The sequence below is a fragment of the Dermochelys coriacea genome, chromosome 6 (genome assembly GCF_009764565.3).
Source record: "Dermochelys coriacea isolate rDerCor1 chromosome 6, rDerCor1.pri.v4, whole genome shotgun sequence".
NCBI classification, from domain to species: Eukaryota; Metazoa; Chordata; order Testudines; family Dermochelyidae; genus Dermochelys; species Dermochelys coriacea.
The window spans coordinates 105369049-105381806 of NC_050073.1; the positions used below are offsets into that span (position 1 = coordinate 105369049).

General features: G+C 47.5%; 1 protein-coding gene across 4 annotated transcripts in view; it reads left to right on the forward strand.

The window, feature by feature from the left end:
- Positions 1-201: 201 nt before the first annotated feature.
- The window catches only part of YY1 (YY1 transcription factor), a 41215-nt gene continuing 28658 nt past the window's right edge, over positions 202-12758 (forward strand). For all 4 annotated transcript variants that reach the window (XR_006282144.1, XR_005293490.2, XM_043516811.1 and 1 more), the window contains exon 1: positions 202-3006. Coding sequence is in view for 2 of the 4 variants with exons in the window: in XM_043516811.1 (XP_043372746.1) it covers positions 2313-3006 (694 nt within the window). In the remaining 2 variants the exon portion in view is untranslated. The remainder of the gene's footprint in view (positions 3007-12758) is intronic.

A 12758-nucleotide genomic window follows, 5' to 3' on the forward strand; every position in this document is an offset into this window, starting at 1 on the left:
TCTACAAGTCTTTCTTGTGTGGTAGTCCTACCAAAATCAGGGCTTGCATATCAGGTCAAACAGAGGAGGAAGGATCAGAGGGGAAAGTTAAAAAGTGATTAGGAAATAAGGATACTTGTTGGTTGTAGTCTACATTTACTATATTTTTAATATCACATTGAAAAGCTACATCTGATTTTTCATATTACTTGTTTTGATACATTTCATCTTGTTTCATTAAGGCTCTTTGATCACTTGAACTCTGTTTCATGTTTGAAGTTTTGCATATCTGATTAACTTGGCACAAGTATAATAGGCAGCCTATGCAGGTTGTTATTTGTACTTAGGTAGAGTAGAATGGAGGTGGTGTCATTATTTTTAGATTTGGCCTAGGTCAACAGAAAGGATTAAAAGGAAACAACCATCATAATCATGCAGTAATTCTTACCCATTACAAACCACAGAATATTAAATGAAATGTTTTGAAATCCATTTGCTGTCACTTTACTGGTGGACAATGACAATCAAATCAATTTCACTTTTGTTTAGTCAGTTTCATTTTAATGTTTTCAGTACTGGAAACTTAGTTTTAAAACAATTTTACAGTGGAATTTTTGAATAAGTTGTGGAGTCATTTTTATAAGCTTTTATGTTTAAAAGGAACTCATTCTTACAAACTGGAAACTTTGAACCAAATTTAAATTGACACTGTTTAATCTGTGACTGAAATAGACTACAAGGTTTTCCCAGACATCCTCCTTGAGAATTTAAATGCAGTCATTACTGTACTACCAGCCCAAAAGCTAGAAAACAAAACAACAAAACACTCCAGTTTCTAACACTGTACAATTACTTAAATAATAGCAAAGACAGGAGAGTAATCAGGTCGCTGTCTACTGGTGTTATTGATTGCTGTTGCCTGGACCTGCTCTGAGCAGAGTGGCTAGCCAGCAGTCAGTCTACACTAGTGCTCCACTCATTGATGACAGTGAGACACTTCACGAGGTGGGGTAGAATAGTTTAGTTGACACAACCTATTGGTTTTCCTTTGAATGGACAACAGCTAGTAAGTAGCCGTTTATTTTGCAGTTTGCTAGGGGTTCTTCACTTTTGATCCTAAACGGTTTGATTTTACGCAAGTATAAGACTTCTCCTTCAGCAGCCAGCTGCATGGCAGTAAAAGGGTAAAAGTAATTAACCGAGCTTGTACAGTACAGTACTGTAGATTTACAACAGTTTCCCCCTCTCGTCTTACTTGTTGCACAGATCCCAAAGCACCCTCCTCCTGCGAAGGTGCATGTCTTCCGGTTAACACTTGTCTGTTGTTTTGGCCAGGGCGAGTCATCCGGTTTAAAACACAGGGATGCGTTACACTAAAACCGTATCGCCGCAAGTGCTTGTTCTTCACTATAAATCTGATACAACTTCGTTAGAAAGCGTCAGACACGGAGCATGAGGCTCGCTTGGGAGAGCGCTACTTGACCCCAGCATTAGGAATAATAAAGGGAAGCGTCCACAGTCGCCTGCCAGCGGTGCCGAGCCAGGAGCGTGCGGACCAGAGGTGCGAGCTCTCGGGCCCTCCAGAAGAAGAGGCTGGAACCACAGCTAGCTCCGCCCGCCGGGGAGGCCGGGTTTCCAGGGCCGCGGCGGCAGCACGGAGCGAGCGCCCCGCAGCAGCCCCACGGGGGCGACTCACCCCGGCTCAGCCCTGGGGCGCGTTCCGCGGGGCGCTCGCAGCTCCGCCATGGCCCGTCACAGAGACCCGCAGGGAAGCGGGGTCATGAGCGTAGCAACCCTCCTCGTACGTCGTTTCCGCTCCGCAGGGGCGAAAGAAAGAAAGGACCGGGAGAGAGTGACAGCTTCCTCCCTAAAGAGAAAAGGAGTACTTGTGGCACCTCTTCCGCAAGAAGCAGGGATAGGCTGGGAGGCGCTAGGGGGCGTGCCCTGCTGCGCAGCGATAGGCTGTTGATGGTAAAGGGCAGGGCCTCGGTGCCAGACGCTCTCCAGTAGGCTGTCCGGGTTGAAGGGGCGTGTCCCCGGTGCTAGGCGCGGTATGATAGGCCGCTTAGCGCGAGAGGGTGAGTCCCGGCGGCAGCAGCCTCCAGGGGCTGAGGTCCGTCTCGGCGGTAGCGGCGGAAGTCTCGCGAGGGAGCGTAGCCGGGATTTGGCGGCTGGCTGCCTCCCTCTCGCTGGCTGCGAGGAGCTGCCTGGTGTTTGTGTGGAAGGGGGAGGAGGAGAAGGAAGGGAAGCGAGAGGAGCCCGAGCCCCGTAGCCTGCCCGCTGAGGGGAGCGGACTGGACCCCCCGCCCGCTCGTCCCCTCCCTCGCCCCGCCATGGCCTCGGGGGACACCCTCTACATCGCCACGGACGGCTCGGAGATGCCGGCCGAGATCGTGGAGCTGCACGAGATCGAGGTGGAGACCATCCCGGTGGAGACCATCGAGACGACCGTGGTGGGCGGCGAGGAGGACGAGGACGAGGAGGATGAGGATGAATGCTGCGAGGAGTGCGGCCCGCACCACCCGCCCCATCACTACCACCACCACCACCAGCCCATGATCGCGCTGCAGCCGCTCGTCTCGGACGGAGACCCCAGCGGAGCAGGCGGCGGCGCGGGTGGCGGCGGCGGCGGGCAGCTCCACCTGCACCATCACCAGGAGGTGATCCTGGTGCAGACCCGTGAGGAGGTAGTGGGGGGAGACGACTCGGACGGGCTGCGGGCCGACGACGGTTTCGAGGACCAGATCCTCATCCCGGTGCCGGCCCCCGCCGGGGAGGACGAGTATATCGAGCAGACCCTGGTCACCGTGGCCGCCGCCGGCAGCAAGAGCGGTGGGGGCGGCGGCTCGTCCTCGGCCGGAGGCCGCGTCAAGAAGGGCGGCAGCGGGAAGAAAAGCAGCAAGAAGAGTTACCTGAGCGGGGGAGGCGGCGGTGGGGCCGAAGGCGGCGGAGGCAGGAAATGGGAGCAGAAGCAGGTGCAGATCAAGACCCTGGAGGGGGAGTTCTCGGTCACCATGTGGGCCTCGGGTAAGTGCGCGTCGGGCCCCTCCCTCCCCGGGCCCTAGGCCCCGCCGGGCGCCCATCAGCTCTGCCAGGCCGGTTTTGTTTTGAAGGGAGGCCATGTTTTGATGTGTGTGATGGGCGCCGCCATGTTCATCGCCAGGGCAAGTATGGCGGCTCCCCCGAAAAGATGGCGGGGTCTGCGCTGCTGCTGCTCCTGCTCCTGCCCGGCTCCGGCGGGGGGAAGGAAAGATGGCGGCGGCCGCCAAGATGGCGGCGGGGGGGAGGGGGAGCGAGAGGGAGGCAGCGCGCTGCTGGCTTCTGGACTAGGCCGCAATGGCGTAGTTTCTGCAGCAGGGGGAGGCGGGGTGTGCGGGCGGGCACGGTGCGGGGTGAACCCAGCCTCCTTTCCTCGCCCCCATTGGCTCCATCTCCTCCCCCCCCCCCGCTTCTCTTTCTCCCCGGCTCTCTCTTCCCTGCCATCGGCTCTCTCCCTGCCCTGCTCCCACTTCTCCGCGTCGGCTCTTCTCCCTCGCAGCCGCCTCCACCAGCGCCCCGTCTCGCTCTGCCTGCCGGTTCCCTCCTTCCCCTCCCTTCTGTCCGCCGCACACCCGGGGCCCCATTGGGCTGCATTTTAATGCTGAACATGGGCCGCAACCCCGGATGACGCGTGTACTTCAGCCCGTGACCGTTATCTGAGGGGGGCGGAGGGGAATAAATGGCTGCCTGAGCGCCGCCTGCCTGGGCGCTCACGCTGCAAGTTGGTCGTTAGGGCAGTGGGAGGGTTACGGGCGCTGTCTGCCGAGGGCTGGATGCCTGTGCCTCATTGAGGCACTTATGACTTCCCTGGTTCCAAGTGAGTCCAGTGGGCGAGCCAGCCCTCGTGTGCCTCTGCACTGGGGACTCAAGCCCTTGGCAAGCGGGGCTGGGTGTGGGTGGATCCTCTGCCTGACATGGGGGTGGAGGCTAAGAGAGGAAAACACCTTTCTTATGACTTTTTTTTCTTCTTTTTTTTCTGCCTGTGTGCGCTCTTCTCTATCTAGAAGGTGCTCAGATACCAAAATGTGTTAGGGGCCTTAGAAATAACCGAGATAGGAGCCTGGATCTCTTGGCAGCCGCTCTGGAGGAAGGGGGTGGATCTTGTGTCAGAGAAGCCTTGGTCCTTGGCAGCATCTTGGAGGGTGGGGGAGGGTTTGCCTGTGGATCCTGTCTTGCCCTTGGAAATGTTTCAGCTCTGCCTTTTTCCATTTGATAATAGCTGTCGGAGGCTTTTTCAGTTCGTCTGTTTTAGGGGCGGGGAATTTACACCTGTCTAAGAAATTCTTAGAAAATAAATGTAAAATCCAGTGTAATACAACATTTTAACCTTTTGTGATAGGGATGGTGGAAGGTTGTGCCTGCAGGGTTAGGAATTAACCTGATTTTGTTTCTGGATTTGCGAATGTCTTTTATTCCAGATATTTTCTCTCCCTTACTTTTGAAGTGTTTTGTAGATTTCTGGAAGAGAGAGGCAACCTAATGTATTGTCCATCAGTGCAGAATTGTTACTTACTATGTCTTCTCTGTAAGAATTACATTAACACCTGCCTTCCAGCAAAATATATTAATAGATCAGTTGTTTGCTGAAACTGTGTGTATGTGTGTACGCTGTTCGTGAATAGCTGGCTGTTGTATGAGTCTTGAGGAAGAAGTTGGAATTCCATCTTCCACTGCTAACTACTACTAACCTTGAGTGTCATAATTTTGAAAAAATTTATACTCGTAGAATGCAATAGTGGTCAACCAGGTAGAAGAGACAATGTGAACAAAAAATACAGCTTAGAGCATCTGCCACTGTACGCTGTGTAGTGTTGCCATAGCCTGTGTCTAGTTGTGGTCGGTTGAAGGTACTGTTAAGATAGCTGAAAACAAATGATTGGGAGACAACTGAATAAACAGGCTACAGGAGATTGCCAAAAATCTGTTAGCAAGTGCTAGTGTGCATTTGAATTCTGCACTTCAAAGTGCCCAGTATGTTGCTTGCTAAAAACTTGTTATACATACAGATTAGTACTTGGTTTAAATGAAGTAAAATAGATGTAATGAATGAGTGTGATATCCTAATATAAAACTGGTCTAAATGAGAGAAATTCCATTGATTTCAGTGGACTCTGTTCCTTATACTAATGAGAGGAGAATCTGTCCATGTTTGTAACAGTTTATCAGAGATTTTTGAATTATACTGGCACAACTAACTGCTCCACATATTTAGATTGTAATCCAATGATGTGGGGTGCTTATTTTTAATTCTTATAGTAAGTCTTTTGCTAGAAATCAGGGCTACTTTCTTTGTTAGGGCTGGCCTACACTAGGAATTTACTAGCATAGCTGCATCTCAGGTGTGGTATGAGTATTGGGTATGAAAAATCCACGCCCCTGAGAGAGACATAGCTTTGCTGACTCTACCCCTGCTCTAGACAGTGCTTGGCCAGTGGAAGAATTCTTCTGTCCACCTAGCTTCTCTCAGGGAGGTGTATTACACAGATGGGAGAGCCCCTCCTGTCAGTGTAGACATTACCTATGCTGAAGTGCTACAATAGCACACTTAGGGCTTGGCTACACTTACGTTTCATAGTGCTCTAACTTGCTGGCTCAGGGGTGTGAAAAATCACCCCCCTGAGTGCAGCAAGTCAGAGCGCTTTAAAGCATTAATGTAAACAGTCTCCGAGCGCTAGGAGATGCACCCCTTGTGGAGGCGGATTACCAGGAGTGCTGGGAGAGCTCGCTCCCAGTGCTCGTGCGCAATCACACTTGCACTTCAAAGCGCTGCTGCGGGAGCACTCCCGCAACAACGCTTTGAAGTTTCCAGTGTAGCCATGCCCTTCTGTACAGTGTAGTTAGCTGAAGCAACATGTTGTTACTGTTGTGAGGGCCACAGAGACTATTCAGTTGGCTAGTCCATCCGTTGTGTGACCTATAGTCCTGAGACTTAACAATTAAGTCTGTTCTCAGAAGTTCCAGAGTATAAACAGAATGGATACCAGAATAACTCCCCAAGAAGCATACCCAAAAACTCCACCTCCCTCAACAGGGGAGAAGCTTGTTAGTAGTATACTCTTATCACAGAAGATAATAAAATAGGACTTTTGACACTACATATTTCAACTAAACAAGGTTTAAATTAGTGGCTTTTAAATGTTTTGCAACATTGAGCCAACTTAAGTTAAAACTGTGCAAACTGTATGGCGTGAACAGGTCCTTAATTACCTGGTAAGATTTCATGTCTGACTTAGAAATTTAGTAAAAAGTTCATCGAAGAGAGAAAAATAAACAAGTGGCATGTCAAGATATGGATTCTGTGTGGTTTGCCTCTGGGTGTTTCAATGAGGAACAAGGGCACTTTGCCTTCAAATGCTGTCGAGCAGTGGTCTACAACCTGTTTTATGCACAAGATCACATTTTGAATTTAACTGAAACCCAGGATCTACCCTTCCCCAAGGTCATGTCCCGTGTCTCCCCCCCCCCCATCTCCTGTTGCTTGCTCTCCCCCACCCTCCACTCACTTTCACTGGGTTGGGGTTTGGGAGGGCGTGTGGGCTCTGGCCTGGGGCTGAGGGGTTCAGAGTGTGGGAGAGGGCTCTGGGCTGAGCCTGGGGAGGGGGTGACGGGTGCAAGCTCTGGGAGGAAGTTTTGGTGTAGGAGGGGGCTCCAGGCTGGGGCAGAGTGTTGGGGTGTGGGGTACAGGCTCAGGGAGGGGGATCAGGGCAGGGGATGAGGAGTGCAGGAGGGGGTGTGGGTTCTGGGAGGGAGTTTGGATGCAGGAGAGGGTTCTGGGATGGGGCAGTGTTGGCGTGCAGGAGGAGGTATGGAGTGCTGGCTCTGGGAGGGAGCTCAGAGCTGGGGCAGTGGTTTGGGGTGCAGGACCGCGTATGGGGTGTTGGCTCCAGGAGGGAGTTGGGGTGCGGGCTCCTGTCAGGGGGAACTTGCCTCGGGTGGCTCCTAGTCAGCGGAGCAGCGGGGCTAAGGCAGGCTCCCGGCTGCACAATGCTCCCAGAAGCGGTCAGCATGCCCCTGGACTGGAGCACGTGGCTCTGCATGCTGCCTCTCTCTGCAGGCACTGCCCCCATAGCTCCCGTTGGCTACAGTTCCCCATTCCCAGCTAATGGGAGCTGCAGGGGTGGTGCTTGCAGGCAGGAGCAGGGTGCAGAGACCCTTGCATCCTCTTTTTTTTTTTTTTTTTTTTTTTTTTTTTTCCCCCTTCCCTCTGTCCCCTTGAGGCCGGAAGGGCATGTTGACTGCTTCTGGGAGTGGCATGGGGTCAGGGAAGGCAGGGAGCCTGCCTTAGCAGCAGCTCCGTTACACCCTTGGACTTTTAGCAGCCGGAGATTGCAATCAATTGGAAGAGTCTCCAGGATCGACCAGTTGATCGTGATTGACCAGTTGGTGACCACTGCTGTTGAGCAGCTCCATGCCATTTTCCAATGCTATTAAAGTGATTGATAAACCAGTGTTGTTAAATTTAGGGCTCAGATCTTTCCTTCAAATGAGCATTACCATACATCTTCTAAAATCATGCATATATAGTAATCTATTAGATGTGAACCTGTGTACCTAAAAAGGTGAGTATTTAGTGTTGTTGTATGGTTGTCCGTTGCAGCACTGTTGGTAACCATTTAGGCTTTCCATAAAAGTGCTCTTATGTCTCATTCTGTATTCTGCCGTATCAGAACTTGACAAACACAAGGTTGGTTTTAAATAAAATGTTAGTTTGAAAACAGTAATGCTTTATGGCAGTTCTTCAAGCTAACTTTAGCTTTGCATCTGGAAAGCTTTCTGACTTCCTTGTACTTCCACATGTGTGAAAGGAAGAAACAGTGATCTCTGATCTGTTAAATATTTCTTCAGATATTTGAAAATTATTATAAACTCTTCAAGTGTATTCTTATACCAGGTGTTCCCAAATTTGGTTTGCAACTTGTTCAGGGTAAGCCCCTGGCGTGCCGCAAGACGCTTTGTTTACAGGTACAGCTGCTTGCGGCTCCCAGGGGCTGTGGTTCGCCGTTCCCAGACAGTGTTTGGGAACCCCTGTCCTACACTGAGTAGCCTCTCTGTACTGTCCGTAGTTTATCTCCAACATATGCGTTGGGTGCCATTCATGATCAGAGAAAATTGTGTGTGGAATGAATGGTACTGTTTGTTCTAGTGAGGAAAAGGCCCTGATTCTCTTTATAAACTGGGAAAATTCTGCGATTTTTGTGGCACAAGAATGCACACTTGTTTTTTTTTATAACTTTAAATTACAGATTGTTTAAAAGTAATTAATTCAGCTTTTTAACTGATACTTCAAAATCTGTAACTTACTAGATCTGTTGCTTTTTGTTATACCTGTTGTCTGTTGCTGGCTTCAGACCCCACTGTTAAAATATATACTGTTGTAGCACTCAGAGGCCACGGTCTGGATCAGAGTCTCGTTATGGTAGGGACTATGCAAACAGTTTTTTGTTTTTTCCTTTCTATAATGAATCAAGTTGTCTGTCTTTACCCTTCTGTGTTCTTGATGTTTCCCTGACACCTTACAACTTTTTTGTTTTCTGGAAATGTGGAACAACTACATGCTTCTTTGTTGTAGGGAGAATGGGTTGAGGAAATGTGATTCTACACCTCCCTCCTCCCCAGCATCATAGCTATCTCTTCCACCACCCTCCCAGCTTTGATTTTGAGTCCTCGTCTTCAATGAATAGGGTCAGTGCTGGGTTCTGGATAGTAGCAGTAAAAACTTACAAAACCCCAGTCAGATTGCACACTTACTGAAGCTTGTCAAAGCTCGGAGCAGCACTGGAGCTCTTTGCAGACTGGGGAAGTCAGTACTGAAATTGTGGTTCCAGAAAGACTTGTTGTTTTAAACACTAAGCTTAGAACACTAGGGCCTGGTTTACACACACTGCATGGATTCAACTAAATTAGCTTCTAAATTATAACTTACTTCTGTGAGGCCTCTTAAAATAGGGTTGTGGCTAAAATTGATTTAGCTTAATTTGGTAATACCACAAAAGAGTTGCATTGATTTAGTTAAATTGTGCAATTTCTGTGAGTAGACCAGTCCTAAGCCATCCCCTTCAGCTGTTGAGCATTGTGTTCAAAAAAACAAAACAAAAACACATTTTTGAGTGTCATATGCTCAGATAGGAGTTGACACAAAAATTACTCCTGGGGGAATTCTGTGCCTGTGCTGAATTTGTCCCCCACAGATATTTCCCCCACCTCTGCAGAATATAGATTCTACTGGACAGGTGTTGCAGTTAAACCTTTTGCCCACCAGGGGCTGCCACGGTTCCAGAAGAGATGGCAGCCAGTGGGTGGAGAAGGATGAAAGACAGCATTCCTCACAGTCGGGACAGAGCAGGGCACGTGGGGCTGCTGGAGACAGGATGACACAGACTGGGGTTCAGAAGGGCTAGTGGAGGGACAGATAGGTGTGTGGGGGTGACAGCATAGAACCAGGAGTTGAATGGGAGGGAGCTGCAGGGACACATGGGGATGGGGGAGGGGCAGTTGCAGGGACACATGGGGATGAGGAAGGTCTGCCTGACTGAATGGGAGAGGTGAGGGGTTAGCTAGGGCCTGCATGGGCGAGGCTTCCCAACTCCCTACCAATCCACCACCACCAACAAAAAAAAACCAAAACCCCTAACAACTCTGTTCCATACTTCTCCGACCCACACCCAACAATCTTCCAGGTTCATTCCCAGGCTCCTTCCCTCTCCCTCAGCCCCTGATTCCCCCAAGCCTTTGCTTCTGAGGGATGCAGGAAATATGTTCTTGTTTTGTAGTTTAAAAGAATTACTCAAAATTCTGTATTAATATGCCTCGTTAGGAATCTATTTGTCAAAAAAACATTTCCTGACTCTGAGGGGGAGTGATCTGTTTTGTTACAGACTTGCTTTCTGACAGGTATTTTGAAATAAATTCTCAAACTAATTGAAACTGGTGTGGTTCTATTGTGGTGTTTTGACAAATAAAATATGCTGAATTTTAATTGTTTGTCACAGAATTCCCCTGGGAGTACAAGATGTAGTAGTCTGAGAGGGCCAAAATACATGAATGATAAAAATTGTAGTTGTCTTGATAATTTTATGGTTCCATCTCAGTGGGCTTCCTGAGTTTTATTTTGAGACTTTATGCTGAAGTTAGGGGGTGAGTCATTTAAAGGTCAGTTTAAGATTATGCTCAGCCTCGCATCAAAACATCTAGGAGGTTTTGACTTCTGACTTTCGTGGGTGGTTTTTCCTTCTCCAGCATCTAGTGCTGTCTGTCATTGGGAGTACAGTAACTGCCATACTTACCAGACCAGACATCTAATTCAGGAAGGTGCAAAAATCTCCAGGTAATGGACAACTATGGAATAAGGTGCTTATTGGAGAACTTATTCCCAGTTGAGGCAAGTAGTGATTGACCTATGCCCTCAAGCAGAGGACAATAACCTTTTTTTAATCCTGATTCATAAAACAGTGGGCGTTTTGGGGATCCCTAAGTATTAATCTGCTGTCAGCCTGTAAAACTGTCACAAGATCAACTGTAAATATTTTTTTCCCCTGTTTTAAATGTAATGTCTTTCAATTGTCAGGATAAGTCTCACATTTGGAACATTAATTATTTTAAATACCTATCAAGTTGCTTCCCATTTGGTTGTTTCTATACTAGAGTACTAACCTTTTAGCTTTTAGTCAACTTGCTCTAGCTTTAAATAGATAACTATAATGTATAATTAACATATAGTAGAAAAGGGTTTTTTTTGTTAGATTCAGTTGAAGATTTGCGCCTTGCAATTAAAATGAGAGCATGCACAACATATTTAAGAACCCTATAAGTCCTCCAGCAAAACAAAACATCAGACTTCATGTTCCTGATCTTTCTATGGAGAGAGAGAACTTTTCAGAACTTTTGCATACATCATAAAGAATCGGATACAAAGGATTTTTTAAGCTGGATTTTTAGGTAGTTCCTTATCTTGTGGTTGCATCATCCTGCGCAGTGGTGAAAGGTTAGGATCCTGTAGGCTGTATATGTTGTCAGGAGTTGCTGCTTCTATGCTCAGGAAGAGGTTAAGCAACCCAATGAAATACAGAAAAAATGTTTGGTTTTTTTTTGTTGCCATCTTCCATTGAGAATTGGAATTCTTAAGCTTCAAGTAGCTTTAAAAAGCTTTGTGCCGTCTCAGTGCTTGAGGTAACAGTTATTAAAATTGGGTTGGAATGGAGATGGGGAGCTGAGGCATGAAGTTAGTTAGAATGACTTAAGTTAAAGTTGGTATCTTTTTCAACTGCCACAGCTGGAAATGAATAGAATCCACCACTGTATAGGTGGACAACCCTCTTTTCAGTGGTGGGTAGCATTCATTTCTAGCTCCGCAGACAGAGGAAAAAGTACCTTAAATCTGGTATAGATTGTTTGGACAAGTGCAGTACTCCTTTGGTACCAATCCAGGAGTTGGTATAGGAAATCTCACACTGGTCTAAGGTCTAATTTTCAATCCCTCATTAATGGTGCATATGTGAATGAGGGGAAGAACATACATCTTCAGCAGTTGCTTAGTAGCTGAAGTTGGGTTCTGCTTTGCTTAATGCAACTTTATTGGCTTAGTTATTTAAAATAAAATCTTGTGTGTGGGCATAGACGTGTGCACAGAAACACTCCTTTTGGTGCCTTACACACACGGTCTACTCTTTATTGCCATGCTCCCTCCATTTTTTGACTTCCCATTTACTTTTTTTTGACCAGGTGGCCTTCAAGATCAGCCCCAGGTGAAGTCACAAAATATTATCTGGAGGTGACAAATGTTTGAACTGTTTGGCTGGGGAGGAGCACACAGCAGACTGGTCACCCCAAACCAGTGAGGTTTCTGGTAACTGCTGCAATGTGTGCATCTTGGAATAATTATAAGTGCTGTAAGAACTTTTGTGCAAGGTGGACTGCATACTACCTTGACCGCTAATGGGTAGTCCGCCTTAATGGAGGGTGAAGTCACAGTACCAACCAGTTCCTAAATCCTCACACTGTGGCTTTCTTCTCCCTTCCACTGGATGTTTGGTGACCTGGAGAGTTAATCTAAGTGTCATTGTTATGTTTCATGGTGGCCTCACATAAATGTTGAAGTCAAATCATGACAAGATCAATATGTGCAGCACTTAATCAATTCATACATCTAATGATGTGATGCATCAGGTTGGGTGACCTGGGCAGAGAAGAACCCTGTTCACAGTACGTGCAATGCACATTACAAACCCAACAGTCAATTAGGTAAACAGTAGATGAGGCAGAATGGAACTTGTAACAAGAGATTTGGCCCATAACTAGAGAATTTAGCAAGCTAGCAACAATTTTCTTCCAAACATAATAACTAAGCCATTTTGCAGAAGAGATCAATGAGCAGTGGCCACAGATGTGCTGTACCAGTCCTGCCACAGAAATCTGCTTGTATGTCTTTTAACCATTATTGCCATTGTCCAGGACAATGCAGAAAGTCAGCCTGTTGCAGGAGATTGTGATTCTGATGACAAGGCTTGAAGAGACCATTAGCAGATGGTCCTGTGTATTCCTCAGCCACTGAAGTCATTCTTCACGACAGAGTTTTATTCCAAAATTTTAACTTTTTTAAACCAAACATTCTAATCTTGTGATTATGAAGATAACATTGAAAAGGTGAATTGAGCACAAGGTGATGGAATGTTGTCTTTCAGAGTTTACAGAAGGCCTGAAACAATAGCTCTTAGATGCTTCTGCCCTGCATCTCAGTCAGGAGA